At 65.1% G+C, this 17,191-nt stretch overlaps 3 protein-coding genes across 5 annotated transcripts; 2 read left to right on the top strand and 1 right to left on the bottom strand.

The window, feature by feature from the left end:
- Nucleotides 1-238: 238 nt before the first annotated feature.
- Nucleotides 239-5,131, top strand: LOC125318097 (lysosomal acid glucosylceramidase-like). 2 transcript variants are annotated; one of them, XM_048288522.1, is made up of 11 exons: nt 245-370; nt 1,462-1,572; nt 1,780-1,971; nt 2,047-2,193; nt 2,295-2,428; nt 2,743-2,915; nt 3,014-3,248; nt 3,973-4,197; nt 4,269-4,432; nt 4,510-4,635; nt 4,712-5,131. In XM_048288522.1, exons 1-11 carry the CDS (start codon nt 331-333, stop codon nt 4,815-4,817), a joined length of 1,653 nt encoding a protein of 550 aa, XP_048144479.1. In that variant the 5' UTR covers nt 245-330; the 3' UTR covers nt 4,818-5,131. The 2 variants fall into 2 exon arrangements, with proteins under 2 accessions (XP_048144480.1, XP_048144479.1); XM_048288523.1 differs by lacking the exon at nt 3,973-4,197 and having other exon boundaries at nt 239-370.
- Nucleotides 5,132-7,387: 2,256 nt separating this feature from the next.
- Nucleotides 7,388-11,616, top strand: LOC125318088 (lysosomal acid glucosylceramidase-like). The gene is given in 12 exon segments (XM_048288504.1): nt 7,388-7,554; nt 7,556-7,691; nt 8,613-8,727; nt 8,852-9,043; nt 9,121-9,267; nt 9,394-9,527; nt 9,970-10,142; nt 10,243-10,480; nt 10,559-10,783; nt 10,873-11,036; nt 11,115-11,240; nt 11,322-11,616. Coding segments are annotated over 12 exon segments (1,923 nt in total). The 5' UTR covers nt 7,388-7,402; the 3' UTR covers nt 11,443-11,616.
- A 1,419-nt stretch (nt 11,617-13,035) lies between these two features.
- MTX1 (metaxin 1) lies at nt 13,036-16,743 on the bottom strand. Of its 2 annotated transcripts, XM_048288577.1 has the most exons (8): nt 16,126-16,245; nt 15,968-16,037; nt 14,947-15,026; nt 14,714-14,806; nt 14,196-14,378; nt 13,958-14,034; nt 13,544-13,698; nt 13,036-13,420 (listed from the first exon to the last, which is right to left on the bottom strand). In XM_048288577.1, exons 1-8 carry the CDS (start codon nt 16,204-16,206, stop codon nt 13,197-13,199), a joined length of 963 nt encoding a protein of 320 aa, XP_048144534.1. In that variant the 5' UTR covers nt 16,207-16,245; the 3' UTR covers nt 13,036-13,196. The 2 variants fall into 2 exon arrangements, with proteins under 2 accessions (XP_048144534.1, XP_048144533.1); XM_048288576.1 differs by lacking the exon at nt 15,968-16,037 and having other exon boundaries at nt 16,126-16,743.
- Between the last annotated feature and the right edge of the window lie 448 nt (nt 16,744-17,191).

Raw genomic sequence — 17,191 nt, 5'->3', positions numbered from 1 at the left:
ATGGCTCAGCTCCCAGTAGAGGTGTGGAACCATGGCAGGGCCCACAGCAGGGCAGTGCTGGAGGTAGGAGGGACTTTGATGAATTGAATTGCCCCAGAGCTGCATCTGATATGCCAGAAACGGAGAAAATTACTCATGAGGTGCTGCTCCACCCACGGAGGGAAAGCTAACGGAGCAATTTAACCCTGTGCAGGGGAGCCCTGACCTGGTGATTGATGCTCCAGGCCAGTGGAGCCGTGGCTGGGAACTGTGGCTGGGATCTGGGCACTCTCCATTCCCTGGGCCACCCCTGTGTGGAGATGCCGAGGATGTCCCTGCAGTGATGGCTACATGTCCAGGGGAGTGGGAACATCCTGGGTGACGGGACCAGGTAGGGTCTGTGTGCCAAGGGGAGCTGGCCCAGTTCAGCCTTGGCTTGCTGGGCTGGAGGGTCACTCTTGGAGGAGCAGGGAGCGCTCCTGGAGCAGCAGAGCTGGGCTTTGCTCCTGGCACAGTGTTGGGACAGCAGCGTCCCCTTTGAGGGTCCGGCTGCTGTTGTTGACAGCCAGAGTGCAGCCCTGCTTGTCCAGGAGCTGGGGTATTGCTCGCTTGCTGTCACTGCTGTCACTGCTGCCGCCTTCCCCAGCACGTGCTGAGTTGGGGTCAGTGATGCCAAAGGCTTGGGCAGGGAATGGCAATGGCCCCAGCTCCCGTGTGGCCAGCCCTGCTGTGTCTTTATGCTGCCCTGGGCCGTGCAGCCACGTTCACTGACCTTGTCTGGTGTCCTGGACCCTCCAATGCTGAGTGCACGGCCCCGCGGCTCCTTGGGGACAGTGGGGTGTTGGCCAGGGATAAGTGGGTGTCCCAGGGTGCTGTTGGAGGTCTCCAGCAGGACAGGCAGTGGTGCCACGAGCCTGCCCTTGGCTCTGCTGGGCTCCCAGGGGCTCCTCCAGACCCTGCCTGACAAAATGAAGGAATCAGCTCATCCTTCAGGGCTTGCAGTGGGGTCTCAGAGCTGCCCCTGCGACACCTCCCTGTGCTGGTTGGACCTTTCACTTCGGCAGAGCTTGGCACGGCGGCGAGGACGAAGGGGACCCGGTGCTCCCCAGCCGCACGGCGAGGAGATGCACGGCGATACGGGCCGGGAGGAGGGCAAGGAGGAGCTGTGGGGGTGGGAGAGGGTGTGCTGCGGAGGGAGGTCTCCGAGCAGCTCCCTGTAAAAGCGAGGTGGGGAGGCTGGAGCTGCTGAGGAGGAGGAGGGCTGGCGGCAGCGCAGGTCGGGAGCAGCTGGGGTGAAGGTGGGTGGGGTGCGGGCTCCCGGGAGGGATGGACCCACCCCAACCTACCTGCAAGATGAGGGTGTTTGGGGGGAATGGAGCAGGTGGCAGGAGCTCTATGGCCCTGGAAGGAGGAACAGGGGCTGAGGAGATGGGGCTGATCCCTCCATCCCCCTGCCTTGACTGAGGGTGTCCCCGCCCGCAGGTGCTGCTCCCTGGGACCCGCCAGAGCTCGGGGACCGCGGAAGGGCCATGGGGGCTGCCGGCATCCTGGGCTGGCTGCTGCTGCTGCTGGTGCCAGTGCCCCAGGTGGCAGGTGAGCACGGGGACATCGCGGGGGTGGCAGCGGAGCTTGGGCACCCTGGGACAAGGACAGGAGCCCAGGGGCAGCGCGGAGCTGGGTGCCCGGGAGGTGCCGGAGTGCGGAACACGGGGACAATGGCATCGCCCCGGAGCAGGCGGGAGAGCAGACAGGGACACGTCCCTGAGCCGGCAGCCACCCCCACCTTCCCATGCCTCCCAGCTGCCCGACCCTGCATCCCCAAGGATTTTGGGCACGGCTCGCTGGTCTGCGTCTGCAATGCCACGTACTGCGACACGCTGGACCCCCTGGTCCTGCCGGCCCCCGGCTCCTACGTCAAGTACGAGAGCAGCAAGGCCGGCAAGCGGCTGGAGCGGAGCGAGGGGACCTTCCAGAGCAGTCTGCGCACCCCAGGTAGCGCCGCGGGTGGGTGGCGGTGCCCCCGCGGGACCCCCAGGCACCACGGACTGAGCCGGGGTCTTCCCGCAGAGCTGCTGCTGACGCTCAACATCTCCGCGCTGTACCAGCACGTGAAGGGCTTCGGCGGGTCCCTCTCTGATGCAGCTGCCATGAACATCCTGAAGCTGTCACAGCCGGCCCAGGACAACCTGCTGCGCTCCTACTTCTCTGAGAGCGGTGAGGGCACGGCGGTGTGAGCAGATCGTGGGGTCACCAGAGGTGGCTGTGCCTGTCCCCGCTGCAGGGACACCGTCACCTGATGTTTTCCTGCTCCGCAGGGATTGAGTACAACCTCATCCGGGTCCCCATGGCTTGCAGCGACTTCTCCGTGCGCCCCTACAGCTATGATGATGTCCCTGACGACTACGAGCTGAAGCACTTCAGGCTGGTGGACGAGGATGTGAAGATGAAGGTGGGAGGCTGAAGCCGCTGCCATGGGCACCTTGTCCCCTCTCGCGCCGGAGCTCCTGCGTGTGCTGGGACCCCCATGAGCAGGTGCTGCTGAGCCCCACACACCGTGGCAGCCCGTGGGAGCTGGCACCTCCTCTGGGGCACGTCCTGGCGCATCCCAGCTGGCACTGGCAGGCTGAGGAGCCAGGGTGCTGTGCCATGGGGTGGTGCTTGCCAGCTACCAGTCCCCACTGAGGTCCCTTGAGTTCCTCCCATGCTGGGCCCCGTGGTTTTGGGGAGCTGTAGCTGACCCCGTCCCTCTGCTCCCTCCCGCAGATTCCCCTCCTGCGCCGAGCTTTGGCCATGAGCAAGCGGCAGCTGTTGCTGTTCGCCAGCCCCTGGACTGCCCCAGCCTGGATGAGGAGTAACGGGGACGTCCGTGGGAAAGGCACTCTGAAAGGGCACGCAGGGGACAAGTACCACAAGACCTGGGCCAACTACTTCATCAAGTACTGTCTCTGGAACCAGGCTGGGATGGACAGCAGGGGCACTGGGGAGGGGGGTGGGGGACAGCACAGCTGATTCTGCCCCCCCTTCTCTGCACCAGGTTCCTGGATGAATACTCCAAACACAACGTGACCTTCTGGGCAGTGACGGCACAGAACGAGCCACTGGCAGGGCTCTTCACGCCCCCCCAGGCCCCCACCATCGCCTTCACGGCCGCACAGCAGCGAGACTTCATCGCCCAGGACCTGGGCCCCGCGCTGGCCCGCAGCCCCCACCGCACGCGGCTCCTCATGCTCGACGACCAGCGCATCCACCTCCCACACTGGGCCAAAGTGGTGAAGAGCAGAGCCCCTTCCTTCCCCTCTGCCTCGTGCCCCAGCCCCAGGCTTTATTGGAAATGGAGCCAGCGGCCTCTCCCAGCCCTAGAGAGTGGGAGCAAACCGGGTCTGCCGGAGTGGGAGCCGGAGCTGGCTCCTTCGGGAGCAGCCACCTCTGCATGTGCCCGGCGGGAGTGAGGACAGGAGGTGGCACCCACATCCTGGATCCCTGGATCCTGGCAGTGCTGCTGCCAGCACCTTTTCTGGGCAGAGTTTTGGCTGACTTGGCTTCCCCGCACAGTGCTCCAAGGGCTGTTTGGGGGAATCACCTTAAACAAGGAGGAAAGAAAGTAAAATGTTCTCCTGCCCCAGCCTCAGGGCAGGCAGCCTGCCCTTCCTTTGCCTCCAGCCATGGCATGGCCACAGGGCTGGACCACCCCAGGGGGGATGTGGAGGGAGGACCAGGCAGCAGCAGAGCCAGGTGGGGGGCAAGGGGTTCACCGAGGGGCAAACCTGGACCCCACCCCCTCAGCACGGCACCCAGCGAGGTGCCAAAGCCATGTTGGGGTGCTGTTGGGGCGCCAGATCCATGCTGGGGTGCTGCTCAAAGGGGTGAAGTGCTGCAGGGAGGGGACAAGAGGTGGCCCTGGGAGACCACACTGGCACATAGAGTCCGTGTGTCCATCTCCACGGGCTTCAGGCATGGGTAGCCTCGGGGTGAGGCATCTCGTTTGCTCCCCAGGTCCTGGGGAATGCCACAGCTGCCCGTTATGTGGCTGGCCTGGCGGTCCACTGGTACTTGGATGCCATCGTCCCGCCCGGCTGCAGCCTGGAGGCCACCCACAAGCTCTTCCCTGACCATTTCCTCCTCTACACGGAGGCCTGCACTGGCTTCTTCATGTTCCGCTTCGCCGTGTCCCTGGGCTGCTGGGAGCGAGGGGACCACTACAGCTACAGCATCCTGACGGTACGGCCCCCACACTGCCCGCCCGGGGCCGGCGGGCTTGGCTTCACTCAGCCCCTTCCCTGCCCCCCCAGGTCATGAACCACTTTGTGTCCGGTTGGACCGACTGGAACCTGGCCCTGGATCAGGAGGGGGGCCCCAACTGGGTTAAGAACTTTGTGGACAGCCCCGTCATTGTGGATGGCAGCAAGGACATCTTCTACAAGCAGCCCATGTTCTACCACCTGGGGCACTTCAGGTGGGTCGGGGGGGCTCAGGTGCTGCCGCCAGCCCCAGAGCAGGGGCAGAGCCCCTCTCCTGGTCCTCTCCCCACAGCAAGTTCATCCCCGAGGGCTCCCGGCGGGTGGGGCTGCACAGCAGCCGCCGCTGCCTCCTCTGCCAGCTGGAGCACGTGGCCGTCGTGCGCCCCGATGGTGCCCTTGTGCTGGTGGTCCTCAACAGGTCAGCCCAGGCAGGGGACAGGGGGTGATGCTCAGCCCCGGCTGTGCCGACCTGCTCAGCCCCTCTCGGTCCCCAGGTCTGGCCGGGATGTGCCACTTGGAATCCGGGACCCTGCCATGGGGTTCATCGAGACCGTGGCTCCAGCCCACTCCATCCAGACCTACCTGTGGCGCCAGCAGTGATGGCCAGGGGAGTGCTGGGGGGCTCTGGGGGGCTCCGGGGGTCAGCTCTTCCGCCACCCTTTCCAGCACCCCTCAAGGGTGGAAGCAGACGGTGACCCATTGCTGGGGGTGCAGCCCCTGCACGAGGGGCTCCGCTGGCACCGGGGGCTGCCCGGGGCTGCAGCTTCCCAGCCTCCCCTCCCTCCCGGCACTTCCCATCCCCCTGGGAGCTCCCTCCGCACCGTCTCCTGGACCACACTTCCACACGTGGCCCCCTTGAAACCTTCGCGTGTGTCTCGGGCGCCAAGTAAAGCCATGACGCGCTCCCTCCGGAATGCGCCGTTCCCGTCAGTGTTTCCTCTACGCGCTCGGAAATCGCTCGGTTTTCCTCGGCGGGGCGGCGCGGGGCCAGGGGTGCCCCGGGGGCTCCGGCCCCCGTGGCCTGCGGGTGGCTCCTTGTTTATCCCTGCAGCTGGAGCCTCGGCCGCTGCCAGCCCTTGATTCGTTCCGTATGTGCTGTTGGTTTTCCCCAGCCTACTTTTTGGGGGAATTTTTTTCAAAAATCCAAATGTCAGACGCTGTCGGAAAGGCAGAGTAAATGATATCAGTGTCCCCATCCACCGAACCTTATGGACAAATTAGGCCGGTGCCACCTCTCCAGGGTGGCCTCTGGACAGAGTCCCCTCTATTCTGGCTGTGGCCAACACCGGCCGCAGCCCGCAATGACCTCCCCGTCCTGTTTGCTTTCCCTAAATACCAGTTACAGTATTCCCTGTGCCTTTGGGAATGTTACCAGCATCTTTGAAGTACAGGAATGAGAAAGCCAGAGCGCTCCTTGGCCAATGCCCCTGTGTGAGAGCCATGGAACTGCTGAGGTTGGGGAAAACGAAAACCCCAGAGGTTTAACAGCTGGTTTATTGGAGTGTGGTGTGAAGGTGGCACCGGGCTCCATCCCAGCCCTGTTCATGGAGCACATCAGCCTGTCCTGTGCTTTTATCCGTGTTCCTGGGGAACGCTGGCCCCAGCAGCAGCTGGGTTGGGCTGCCTGTGCTTAGAATCACAGAATAGAATCATGGAATCCTTGAGGTTGGAAAAGGCCTTGAAGATCATCAAGTCCAACCATTCCCCCAGCACTGCCAAGGCCAGCACTAAATCATGTCCCCAAGTGCTCCATACGCATCCGTTAAATCCCTCCAGGGATGGCGACTCCACCACTGCCCCAGGCAGCCGATGCCAGGGCTGGACAGTCCTTTCCATGAAGAAATTTTCTTTAATATTCAACCTAAACCTCCCCTGATGCAACTTGAGGCCATTTCCTCTTGTCCGGTCCCTTGCTCCCTGGGAGCGAAGCCTGACCCCCACTTAGCTGCCCCCTCCTGTCAGGGACTTGTGCAGAGCCACAAGGTCCCCCCTGAGCCTCCTTTTCTCCAGGCTGAGCCCCTTTCCCAGCTCCCTCAGCCTCTCCTGGTGCTCCAGACCCTTCCTCAGCTCCATCCCCTTCTCTGGACATGCTCCAGCCCCTCAAGGTCTCTCTTGTCATGAGCGGCCCAGAACTGACCCCCAGGATTCGAGGTGTGACCTCATCAGTGCCCAGCACAGGGTCACTGCCCTGGTCCTGCTGCCATTCCTGACACCTTGGGAATGTCCCCTTCCCAGGGGACAGCTGTGCCGGGATGGCACACACGGAGCCCTCACCCCAGGTGTTCAGCACCGCCCAGGGACCAGTGTGCAGGGAAATGTTTTGGCCCAGCCCCTCTGGGCTGGCTCCCTGCTCCTGCCAGTTTGGAACCGCAGCTGCTGCAGGGTGGTGCCTTCCTTCCCTCCCTGTTGAAAAGCCAGCTGGGAAACGGGGGGATGCAACATCCCCGGCCATGGGTGCGAGGGGTGGGGTGAGGCTGGAGGAACCACCCCCATCATCCCCTCTGGCTGCAGCCTGGGTTGGGGGATCCCTTCTCTGGTGGCTGCAGGAGGAGCAGGGCCTTGGGTGGGGGGCTGTGATCTCCAGCGAGGGGCTGTGACCCTGGGTCAGGGGCTGTGGTCACTGTGTGGGGGACTGTGGCCCCTGGGTAGGGGACTGTGGTCCCTGGGCGGGGGTCTGCCTCCCTGGCCACCCTCACCAGCTGCCCCAAGGGGTCCCCGGGGCAGATGCCACTCCCCCCGTGGCTCTGCCCGCCTCCTGTTTCTCCTGCGGAGCAGATGCCTGCAATTAGGAAGGATCCCAAATTAGACGGTGTGGAGCCCAGACTTGTTTTGCAGAGGATAAACTGCTGCAGCCGGCTCCACCCAGCCCGCTGCGGCCTCCGGCGTGGGGCGCACGGCCCCACGGCGGGGGTGAGGGGACCTCGGTGGGCAGCGCCGGCAGCCCCCGCTATGCCCATCGCCTGCGGAGCCAGCAGGAGGGGTCGGGGGTCCCTGCCGTGACCGGCTGCTGTCTCTGCCCGTGCCAGGAAAGGCGCTGGAGCAGCCACAAACGGGACACAGGTCACGGCGGTGGCCCCTGGATGGGCACAGCCAGCCCTACCCTGTCCGAGATGTCCCAGGGACACAGGGCTGCTCCCGTGGGGCTCTCCCCAAGGGGAGCAGGGCAGGCCTGGCTGTGGGGGGTGATGGAGGCACCTGGGGGGCTGGCGAGCATCCTCCCCTCCCCAGCTTTCCTCTGGCCACTGGAACAGGTTTCAGGAGAGCTTTGCAAATGCTGCGGTGTGTGGAAAGCTCACTGGAGCCAGGTTGCAAAATCATCCCCAGGCTCCTCTTCAAACAGAGTCTCATGAGCTGTCCCATTCCAAACTCACCTTTCCTGCTCCGCCAGATGCATCACCTCCCACCAGGCACAGCCAGGACACAGGTCCTGCTGCCGCTGCCGCAGAGACGCAGCGAGAGGTGGTTTGGCAGCAGGTGAGTCCCCTGGATCTGGGGTGGCTTCAGCAGGTGGGAATGGGGATGGAGATGGGGATAGGGATGGGACAGCCCTGGGCAGCAGGACCATGCTGGGGCCATGCCCTGGCCAAGCTGGGCATCATTCCCAGGCAGGGAGTGGGAGGCAGTGGAGGCGTGACGGCTGCCTGGCCCCACTCCACATCCCACTGGATCTCGGCACCATCCCACCCTGGCGGAGGTCCCCAGGCGTCCTCAGTCTGGTACCAGAGTCCCGAGGCTTGGAGTTGGCTCCTTCTGTGCTCTCATTGAGAGGCTCCTTGCCCAGCACCAGGGGAAGGACAGGACAGGGTGTGAGCAGCTGCGCAGAACAGGGGAATGTGGGACTCCCCATGCCAGGGCCTTGGGCTCCAAACCACTCTGGCTGGACAAGCCCCAGCTGCCACGCATGTGGGATTGGGAGTGCGGAGCTGTTTGCTCCTAGCCGTGGCTCAGGGGGCACTGGGGGTACATGGGGTGATGCAGCATGGCATGACATGGCATGGCACAGCTGTGGCACAAGTGAGGAGGAAGAAGGAGTGGGAGGGAGTTGATGGGAGTGAACAAAGTTGCCGGGTACAGCCAGCGTGGGCAGCTGGGAACAGCGGGCTGGGGGGGTGGCTCACACCTGGGGGGCTGCCCACACCTGGGGGCTGCCCACACCTGAGACATAGCCACAGCTGTTGGTGGGCTCTGGAGGGGTGGGAGGGAAGGTGAGTGCAGGGCTGGAGCAGTGGGCAGAGGGCAGGACAGGCTTTGCCCTGACGGGGGGGGTCTGCTGGTCCCCAAAGTCCCTGGGCAGGGGGATGATGCTGGGGCTGTCCCTGCCCTGTGTCTCTGTCCCCTTGCAGGGCTGGGTCAGGGTGAGAAGAGCTGGGTGCTGACACCTCACCCTGTTTCCAGCTCCAGAGTGTCCAACAGCATCGTCTGAGCTGCTGCAGCAGAGGTGCCATGGGGCCAGGCTGTGCCAGCATCCTGGGCTGGCTCCTGCTGGCACAGGTGGCCCTGCAGGCCACAGGTACGTGCTGGCCCATGTCTCTGGGCTTTGGAGGGTGGCAGATTTGGAGTCTGTCATGGGTCAAAGGGATGAGCTGGGCTCCTGCCACACCCTCGGTGCCCACCTGGTCTCTCCTCTGCTGCAGGTGGCCGTCCCTGTGATGCCAAGGATTTTGGGCACGGCTCGCTGGTGTGTGCCTGCAGTGCCACGTACTGCGACACGCTGGACCCCCTGGTCCTGCCGGCCCCCGGCTCCTACGTCAAGTACGAGAGCAGCAAGGCCGGCAAGCGGCTGGAGCGGAGTGAGGGGAGCTTCCAGCACAACGCCAAGACCCCAGGTACCACCCTGGCTGGCACCTGCTGTGAGAGAGCCTGTCCCACAGAGCAGGGATGGTGACACTGTGTGTCCCCACAGATTTCCACCTCACCCTGGACACGGCGCAGAGGTATCAGAAGGTGAAGGGGTTTGGTGGCTCCATCACCGACGCAGCTGCCATCAACATCCAGTCCCTGTCCAAGGATGCCCAGAACCACCTGCTCCGCTCCTACTTCTCCGAGGAAGGTGAGCCCAACGCTGCTGGGTGGTGGGGCTGGGGTCTGGCTGCTGAGATTTGTTCTGAGGGGCTCAGGGAGCTGGACCCCCCAAATACACCTCGGGGATGCCCATCACTACCTGCCCTGTCCTCAGGCATTGAGTACAACCTGGTGCGTGTGCCCATGGCCAGCACCGACTTCTCCATCCGCCTGTACACCTATGCCGACGCCGAGGGCGACTTCGAGCTGAGGCGGTTCAACCTGACAGAGGAGGACACACGCATGAAGGTGAGACCCGCAGGAAGAGTCTGAGGGACTGGGTCTGCTGCCTGGGTGGGATGGGGCAGAATGGGACTGGGATGGGATGGGATTGGGTTGGGACAGGATGGACAGGGGATGAAGGGGAGTTCCTTCCTGCTGATTAGCAGGGAGAGGACTCATCCTTCCATCTGGGTGGGATAAAGGATGGGGTGGGACATGATGGGATAGGATGGGATGGGATGAAATAGGAAGGGGAAGGTGAGCACTTCCAGTGGGGAGGAAGAGGATTCATTCTGACACCTGGGTGAGATGGGATGGGACGGGATGGGAAGGGATGGGAAGGGATGGGATGGGATGGGAAAAGGGAGCACCTTCCCACCTCTGGGGAGGGAGATGACTCCTCCTGCTGCCTGCACTGCCAGTGCTGGGACAGACCCGGAGAGCTCTGTGCCACCCCATTTGTCCCTAGATCCCCATCCTCCAAGCAGCTCAGGCAGTGGCCAAGCGGCCGCTGTCGCTGTATGCCAGCCCCTGGACCTCCCCAGTCTGGATGAAGACGAATGGAGCGATGACAGGGAGGGGAACACTGAAGGGCAGCCCCGGGGACAAGTACCACAGGGCCTGGGCCAAGTACTTCATCCGGTGAGGGGTCACGGGAGCGCGGTGGGTGCTGGGGATGCCGTGCCTGGAGCTGGGGCCGGCACAGGTGCAACGGGGCCGTTCACCGTCTACCCCACACCAGGTTCCTGGATGAATACGCCAAGCACAACCTGACCTTCTGGGCAGTGACGGCAGGGAACGAGCCCACGGCCGGTGAGATCGTCTTCTACCCCTTCCAGTGCCTGGGCTTCTCCCCTGAGCACCAGCGGGACTTCATTGCCCAGGACTTGGGCCCGGCGCTGGCCAACAGCTCCCACCGCCATGTCCAGCTCATCATCCTGGATGACCAGAGGGTGATGCTGCCCTACTGGGCCCAGGTGGTGAGTCCCCATAGCAGCTGTCCTGGCCCCACAGCAATGTCACAGCCCTGGGCACTGGTGACCCTTTTCTCCTGCCAGGTTCTCAAAGACCCTGTGGCCGCCAGCTACATCAGCGGCATCGGCATCCACTGGTACCTGGACTTTCTGGCGCCCATCGACCTGACCCTCTCCATCACCCACCACCTCTTCCCGGACTATTTCCTCATCTCCACAGAGGCCTCCACAGGCTCCTACTTCTGGGAGCCCAGGGTGGTGCTGGGTGGCTGGGACCGAGGCAGCAAGTACAGCCACAGCATCCTGACGGTAGGGTCTGGTGGGAGCCATGGATGCACTGGCCACCCATGCCACCTCCTGGGCCTGCCTGTGGCTCAGCACCATCCCCTGCCCTGCAGAACCTCAACAACTACGTGACGGGTTGGACCGACTGGAACCTGGCCCTGGACATGGAGGGAGGCCCCAACTGGAGCAAGAACTACGTGGACAGCCCCGTCATTGTGGACAGCAGCAAGGACGTCTTCTACAAGCAGCCCATGTTCTACCACCTGGGGCACTTCAGGTGTGTTGGGGGCCACAGGCTGGTGGCTCCAGGTACCACGTCCTAGGTGCCACACTCTGATCCTGCTTGTCCTCACAGCAAGTTCATCCCCGAGGGCTCACAGCGTGTGGGACTGGCCGTCTCCAAGAAGTGCCGCCGGTGTGACCTGGAGCACTCGGCTTTCCTGCGCCCCGATGGTGCCATCGTCCTGGTGGTCCTGAACCGGTGAGTGGCTCAGTTGTGATTGCTGGTAAAAGACCCCACTGACCCCACTGAGCTCCCATCTCCTTCTCATTTTCACCACAGCTCCCCCATGGACGTGTCCTTTGGGATCTCTGACCCGCGGGCCGGCTTCATCGAGGCCGTGGCTCCCGGCGACTCCATCCAGACGTTCCTCTGGAAGCAGCCACGGCCAGCAGAGGAGTGAGGTGCCAGTGGCAGCTTGGAGAGAAGACTCCAATGGGGCTGAGGCTGCAGCACAGCCCCTGCAGCCCCCTGTGCCCCAGGGGACCTGTTTGACCCTAGGGCTGCAATGCCTGTGCTTTTCTAGATATTTTCATTAAAATAAGCAGGTTTTCTACAAACTTGCCTGAACCCCTGACCTCCCCTTGGTTCCAGCTCAGTGGGCAGGACTATGGCAGGCACCAGAGGAGGCAGATTTGAGGCTGATGGTACCTCCTGAGCCCCATGGGTCCCGTCCTACCTCTGCCCAGGTTCCTGGGGCATCCCACATAGCTGGTGCTGCAGGGATGCAGGGGACTGTCACCCCAAGGGGTGCCATCTCCCTCCTGTCTGCCACTGCAGCATCCCCCCGCAAGGAAGGGCCCAAAGCTGGCAGGGACCAGGGCCCTGCTGCAGTCAGGACACGCAGCCGGGATTTAGAGCAGAGCTCTGGCGTCGGCAGCTCCAGCTTCCCCCCGGCCAGAGCAGGCGGCTGTGGTTTCTCCTGCCGGAGCAGCCATCAGCCCATCCAGCTAATGGGAACCGGGAGCGTGGGGCACATACTTCCTGAGTGACGTTAGAGGGGAGCGTGCTGGGGGGGGGGGGGGGGGGGGGGCTGCACTGAGTCATCCCCCTCCCACTGGGGCCCCTTGAACTGGGCCAGTATGGAGGAGGCTCTGCAGCTGGCCCAGCACCACGGCTCTGCTCCGGCGCAGTGTGGGAGCCCCCGGCCATTGCGCCCGGGTGGGGGGCACGTGGGGCGCGTGTCCAGGAGCTCAGCCTGGGGACATTCGGCCACCGCAGCAGCAGGGCTGGGATGCCGGTGGCGGCGGCAGCCGGCGGCCAAACAAGCGAGGGCTGTGTGCCGGCCTGGCCCCACGCCGCCTTTCCATCCGCGCACTCGTAAACCGGCAGCGGCCAGCGGGAACGGCAGCGCGGCCAACACCGGCACCAGCCCCGCGCCGGGTGGCCCAGGGGACCGCGGGGGCAGAAGGAGCCCAGGTGGCCACCCCCGACCCCGCTCGCAGCCCACGCGATGCGCTCCCAGCTGTGCCAGCTGCGGGAGCTCCCCGGCGCTGGCAGGCGCGGTGGAATGCAAACAGATGTCAGTGCTGGAGGGATCCCGGCTGCTGGAGCGGGGCTCCGGGCGTCCCGCTGGCAGCGGGGAGTGCTCCTGGGCTGGGGACGTGTCCTGACGAGCAGCCCCGGCTGCCCTTGGCTCCGGTTTTGTGTGCTGGCTGTGCTGCCGCTCTCGGGGCAGCCGGGCTGGCAGCAGCGTGGAGGGGAGGTGCCAGCCCCACAGAACTGCTGCCTGCGCTGCCCGGAGGGATGCCACAGTGGAACGATGCAAGAGAGATGTGGGGCTCAGCCCCACAGCTGTTGGAGAAGGGACAGGGGACACTGCTGAGATGCCACAGATGCTTTTAGGTTCCCTCCTCTGCCCAGTCCTCAGCAAGACCCAGGGCTGGAGCGAGGGGTAGAGCCACAGGCAGGACACACTGGTGCCTGCTGCAACACTCCAGCCTGGGCAACTGGGGAAACTGGGAAGGGCCTCAAGCACGCTGGGAGTATGAGAGGGTGCAGGTGGAGAGAGGGAGGTTTATTGGCATGGCAGGGATGCTCCCACGGAGGGGGCTGTGCTTCCTGGTGGGACACAGAGCGGGGAGCGATGCTGCCAGGCTCCCAGTGTAAAAACAGTCAGTTCCAGGGGCTGGGGAGGAACAGTCACACAGCTCGTCCTCACTCCTCCTCCTCCTCTTCCTCCTCCAGGGTGATGGGCTGCCGGCCGGCTGGCCCCACGCTGCCGCGCTGGATGGAGACGATGCCGCTCAGGAAGGCGTAGCCCAGCATGGCTGCCAGCCCCACCAGCACCGACAGCAGCTGGTTGCGCCATTTGTGGGGGTCCTCCTCTGCTTCACTGCCATCTGTGCCCGCAGACCGAGGGGCACCAGTCAGGGGGTCACCTGGAGGGGCAGAGCAGGGACGTGGGTGGGAAGGGTCACCCTGAGACCGGGCGCCAGCTGGGGACGCACCTGGGGGGACAGGTCACCCCAAGCCCGCAGGGTGAGGTGGGGGACGGCTCTCACCTCCGTCCCAGGGGAAGTAGAGGCTGAGGATGGAGGTGCAGTAGTTGCACAGGTTCTGCAGGGACTTCAGGTGCTGCTGCAGTTTCCCGTTGGGCAGCTTCGCCTTCAGGAGCGGCGCCAGGCGGCTGAAGACCAAGGCGTCGAGGGAGGCCGGCCTGGGGCACAGAGAGCCGTGCCTGGGCCACTGTCCCCACCCAAAGCCACCCAGACCCACTAGCCACCCCCAGCCCCAGCACTCCAGGGGACGGCACGTGGCTCCTGCTCCTTGGCAGGGTGCCCTGTCCCCTGCAAGCCTGTTCCACCCCCAGAGCAATGCAGAGGGGCTGCAGCTCCCCTGCAGACCACGGGGGTTCAGCCCTGCTGGGGTGCAGGGGGCTCTCAGGCCCCTTCCCCTCTCCCCCTCTGGCCACCTACGAGTCTCCAAAGAAAAACTTCTGGGAGCCGAGGCGCTGGGAGAGGAGTGTCAGGCATTCCCGAGCTTCCCGATAGAGCTGCAGGAGAAGGACAGAGGATTGTCACCTGCCAAGTACAGCCACAGTGCTCAGGGGAGGAGGAAAGGGAACCCCAGACCCCAGTTTGGGATTTTGGCCTCACATGGATTCCCCTGGACACCGCCGAGGACCCACTGTGCCCAGACCTCATCCCTCCTCACCTCCTTCTCCAGCTTCTCCTCATCCTCCATGTAGTCATCCCCCCACAACAGCTGCAGCCGCTCCAGCTGCCGCTTGTGCATTGCGTTGGGCAGGAAGAAGTTGAGGGGGAAGGGGATGGTTTCCGCGTACCACTTCCGTGTGTGCTCCACGTAGTTCTTTGCGTCCACCCAGAAGGTGTGGATCTGTGGTGGAGAACAACCCACAGCCCGGCCATGGCGGGGCTGCAGCCAGAGCTGCTGGCACACCAGAGCCCCTGCCTGGCACAGCCACCCTGGAGACCACAAGGGGCTGCAGGAGCATTGGGGTGAAGGGCAGACCCCAGCCCGGGCTGCACAACCCACTGCTGCCACCCCTGTACCCTGATCTTTGCCATGCCAGGCTCCCGGGATGTTGCTGCTGGCAGCGCTCGCTGGCTCTGCTGGCAGGTGGGCACACACCCGAGCCCACCAGCACAGCTCCAGGGAGCAGAGCCCATCCTCGGCAAGCCCCCCTTCCCTGCAGCCCCCCCGAGCCTCACCAGTACTGGCAGCAGCTTCTCCTCCAGCAGGGACACGAAGGCCAGTGCGTCCGCGCTCTGCGTGGCCGACAGGTCGTAGTCAGCGTTGTACTTCTGCGCAGCAAACGCCACGGTTGGATCCCACGGGACACACCAAATCCCACCCGTGGGTGACACAACAAAGTCCCCTCCTCCCTGACGGGCTCCAGTACCCCCCAGCCCGGGGCAGGGGGTGCCCCAAGCCCAGCCTGTACCTGTTTCCTGAGGTGTGTTATGATATGCTGTGCTTTGGAGATGGTGCCCTCGTCCCGTGTCCTCAGCGCAGGCAGGTGCCCTGCGGGCAGGGGGAGTGGGGGCTGCAGTCGCTGTGCCCGGGGGCACCCTGAGCAGGTGAGGGGTGCAGGGGGCTGGAATGGGGGATGGACCCCCATGCCTGGATGAGGGGCACGAGGCAGAGGCGCAGGCAGTGACAGGGGTGTGAGCTGAGGTGGGGGACAGAGTGGTGCAGGGGAGGGCATAGAAACTCTGTGATGGGAAATGGGGAATGTGCCGGGATGAGGCAGGTGCAGTGGGGAGGTGATGGGACAGGGGGAGCAACGGGGAAAAAGGGTGCAGTGATGTGGGGGGCCACAGAAAAAAGGGGGGTGCAGTGAGGTAGGGGCTGTGATGAGGGCGTTCAATGGGACATGAGTCACAATGGGATGAGGGGGTGCAATGGGGCAGGGGGTGTGATGGGGCATGAGGGTGCAACAGGATGGAGGATAGTGATGGGATGGGGGTGTGATGGGGCATGAGGGTGCAATAGGACAAGGGGGTTGTGATGGGATGATGGGGGTGTGACAGGGTACAGGGGAGTGCAGTGGTGGGGAGGACACAGGACAAGGGGGTGCAATAAGACGAGAGGGTGGGGGGGTGCAGGTGGGGGGGCACAGGACATGAGGGATGCAATGGGGTGGGGGGTGTGATGGGGTAGAGGGTGCAGTAGGATGGAGGATAGTGATGGGACAGGCGGTGTGATGGGGTGGGATGGTGCAATGGGGGGGGCGAGAGGCCATAGGGCAAGAGGAGTGCAATGGGATAAGAGGGTGCAATAGGGCAGGGGGTCCAGTGGTGTGGGGGCCACATGAGGGATGAGATGGGGCGGGAGACTGTGATGGGATGGGGGGTGTGTAACGTGCGGAAGGCGCAGTGGTGCGGAGTGGGGGCAACGGGATCACGGCGCTGCGATGGGGCGGGGGGTCCCGGTGGTGCCGGTATCCTCGGCGGGGCCCTTACCGGAGGGGCTCCTCCAGGGGCTGGTGACCCGGTGCACTTTCAGCGGCGCCCCCGTGAACCGCGCGTAGGTCTGCGGGAAGGAGGGACGGAGGGAGGGATAGAGCGGGGGTCTGCCCGCGGGACCCCCGGCCCGGCCCCGGCCCGGCCCCGGCGCTCACCAGCACAGCCAGGCAGTCGGGATCCACCGAGGGCAGCCCCCAGCCCCCGGCCCAGCAGAACAGCTCCATGGGCGCCGCCATCTTCCGCCGACCCGGAACCGGACGGGCGGCCCCGCCCGCCCCCGCCGCGGGGCGGCACCGGCGGCACCGAGCGACGGCTCCGCGATGGAGCGGAGCCGAGCAGAGTCTGGGGACGGCGATGGTGGTGTCTGCAGGGTCCTTGGGGCCCGGTCCGCAGAGCCCCGCACCGCTCACTCTGCTTGGCCCCGCACAGCCCCGCTGTGCCCCGCATGGCCCCGCACCGCTCAGTTCAGCTCCCTACTTCTCACCCTGTTCGGTCTCGCACCGTATCGCACAGCCCTGCTGTGTCCCGCATGTCTCTGCACTGCCCCGCACAGCTCAGCTCAGCTCCACACTGCTCAGTCCTGCTGTGCCCCGCATCTCCCCGCATTGCCCCACACTGCCCCGCACGGCTCGGCTCAGCTCCTCACTGCTCACCCTGCTCGGTCCCGCACCGCTCAGCCCCGCACCCCCCTCCGCACGTCTCCATGGACAGCAGCCGGGCCGGGAGCCCGCTGGCAGCGGCGGAGAAAAAACGCCCCGTGCGCGGCTCGGGAACACCCCCCTCCACCGCCCGCACCCCTCCGTTACGCGGGGCCGCTGGCGTGGAGCCGGACCTGGGGCGCGGGGCTGGGGCGGCCCCGGGGCCGGGCTCGGCCCGTTGTTATGGCACCGGGGGAAACAGCTGTAAACACGGCTGCAGCGCGGCGGGCCACCCGCCCGCCTTGGCCGGAGCTCCGCGGGAGCGGCTCGGCGGCCCGAGCATCCCCCGGCGGTACGGACCGGCCCCGGGGCTCTGCCGGCCCGGGGGGCTCCGCGGCGTGAGGCACCCCGGTACAAGCGGCCCCGCAGCCGGTTCCGCTCTCCCGGGCCGGGATGCTCCGGCGCTGCTGGGGCGGCCCCAGCCCGCCCGCCTGACCTCCCGGTGAACCGGCGCTGTGAGCGGGGGCTGCCCCGGGGCGGGCAATGCCGGGGGGTCCCCGCAGCCCCGGGCCCAGTGCGCGGC

This window comes from Corvus hawaiiensis, chromosome 29 (genome assembly GCF_020740725.1).
Source record: "Corvus hawaiiensis isolate bCorHaw1 chromosome 29, bCorHaw1.pri.cur, whole genome shotgun sequence".
Lineage (NCBI taxonomy): Eukaryota > Metazoa > Chordata > Aves > Passeriformes > Corvidae > Corvus > Corvus hawaiiensis.
The sequence above is the reverse complement of the archived record's forward strand: the minus strand, read 5'-3'. Positions and strand labels throughout refer to the sequence as shown.

Excerpts from the sequence above, each read along its gene's own strand:
- LOC125318097 (XM_048288522.1), top strand. The coding sequence starts at position 331 with ATGTCCAGGGGAGTGGGAACATCCTGGGTGACGGGACCAG. Across the intron at positions 2,194-2,294 it reads CTCCTACTTCTCTGAGAGCG|GGATTGAGTACAACCTCATC; the intron begins GTGAGGGCACGG and ends CCTGCTCCGCAG. Across the intron at positions 4,636-4,711 it reads GTGCTGGTGGTCCTCAACAG|GTCTGGCCGGGATGTGCCAC; the intron begins GTCAGCCCAGGC and ends CTCGGTCCCCAG.
- MTX1 (XM_048288576.1), bottom strand. The coding sequence starts at position 16,417 with ATGCGGGGCACAGCGGGGCTGTGCGGGGCCAAGCAGAGTGAGCGGTGC. Across the intron at positions 15,027-16,125 it reads CCGACTGCCTGGCTGTGCTG|GGCACCTGCCTGCGCTGAGG; the intron begins GTGAGCGCCGGG and ends CCCTGCCCGCAG. Across the intron at positions 13,421-13,543 it reads CTACTTCCCCTGGGACGGAG|GTGACCCCCTGACTGGTGCC; the intron begins GTGAGAGCCGTC and ends CTGCCCCTCCAG.